Below are 1,035 nucleotides of genomic sequence, written 5' to 3'. Positions count from 1 at the left end.
CCTCGCGGAACCCCAGTCGCTCGCCCCACCGGCGCGATGGGCTCCGAGGTGGCGCAGCTGCTGGAAGCTGCCGACTTCGCGGCTCACAAGCACCGACAGCAGCGGCGGATGGACCCCGAGGGGACCCCCTACATCAACCACCCGATCGGTGGGCGCGCAGCCCCGGGAGTAACCTGAGCGGCGCCGGGGGACGGGGGGTGGGACCGTGCACCTCGTTGAGCACCTGCTCTTCACCAAGCTTTGTGCCACGCACTGTGGGTGATGCAGCCTCAGACCATCCGGGGTGGCGGGCATGGCTGTTCCCTGTGTACGGCTGACACCCAAAGAGAGTCAAGGACATGCCCGAGGGACACCCAGTGAGTGAGGGGCCACATCTGGCTCCAAACAAATCACACCAACACGCGGGCTGGGACCCCCTCCGGTCTGATTTCCTGCTCTGCCCGTCAGGTGTGGCTCGGATCCTGACCCACGAGGCGGGAATCACTGACATTGCGGTGTTGCAGGTAACTTTTCCCTCCTCCGCCGACAGGCAGGAGGCTGGGGTGGGGACCGGCGCCCCCTTCAGCTCTGGCTGGCGCCGCAGGGCTAAGTGGGAGCCTGTCCCCAGGCGGCCCTGCTCCATGACACGGTGGAGGACACGGACACCACCCTCGATGAGCTGGAGCTGCACTTCGGGGCGCAGGTGCGGCGGCTGGTGGAGGAGGTGACGGATGACAAGACGCTGCCAAAGCTGGAGAGGAAGAGGCTGCAGGTGGAGCACGCGCCCCACAGCAGCCCGGGGGCCAAGCTGGTGAAGCTGGCGGACAAGCTGTACAACCTGAGGGACCTGAATCGCTGCACCCCAGAGGGTAGGAGCCCCCACCTGCTCTGGGGGGACAGGGAGGGCCCATCTTCTGGAGGCCCAGGTGGCTCCGTTCCCCTGGGAGTGGGAAGTGGGGGGCGGGGAGGGAAAGCCTGGGCGTTCTGGTTAATTCCCCAAACCCCTGGTCGGCAAACTGCGGCTCGCGAGCCACATGCGGCTCTTTGGCCCCTTGA

General features: G+C 66.8%; 2 protein-coding genes across 2 annotated transcripts in view; one reads left to right on the top strand and one right to left on the bottom strand.

Annotated features, from left to right (window-relative positions):
* The window catches only part of UNC45A (unc-45 myosin chaperone A), a gene marked incomplete at its 5' end in the record, with an annotated part of 37,049 nt that overhangs the window by 20,960 nt on the left and 15,054 nt on the right, over positions 1–1,035 (bottom strand). The gene's annotated exons all lie outside the window — the stretch shown is intronic.
* HDDC3 (HD domain containing 3) overlaps positions 7–1,035 on the top strand; it is a 1,788-nt gene continuing 759 nt past the window's right edge. The window contains exons 1-3 of the mRNA XM_005878481.2: positions 7–148; positions 448–503; positions 608–848. Coding sequence (XP_005878543.1) covers positions 37–148; positions 448–503; positions 608–848 — 409 coding nt within the window. The 5' untranslated portion in view covers positions 7–36. The remainder of the gene's footprint in view (positions 149–447; positions 504–607; positions 849–1,035) is intronic.

This window comes from Myotis brandtii, unplaced genomic scaffold (assembly GCF_000412655.1).
Source record: "Myotis brandtii unplaced genomic scaffold, ASM41265v1 scaffold561, whole genome shotgun sequence".
NCBI lineage: Eukaryota > Metazoa > Chordata > Mammalia > Chiroptera > Vespertilionidae > Myotis > Myotis brandtii.
This window is presented reverse-complemented; position numbering and strand designations above follow the sequence as displayed.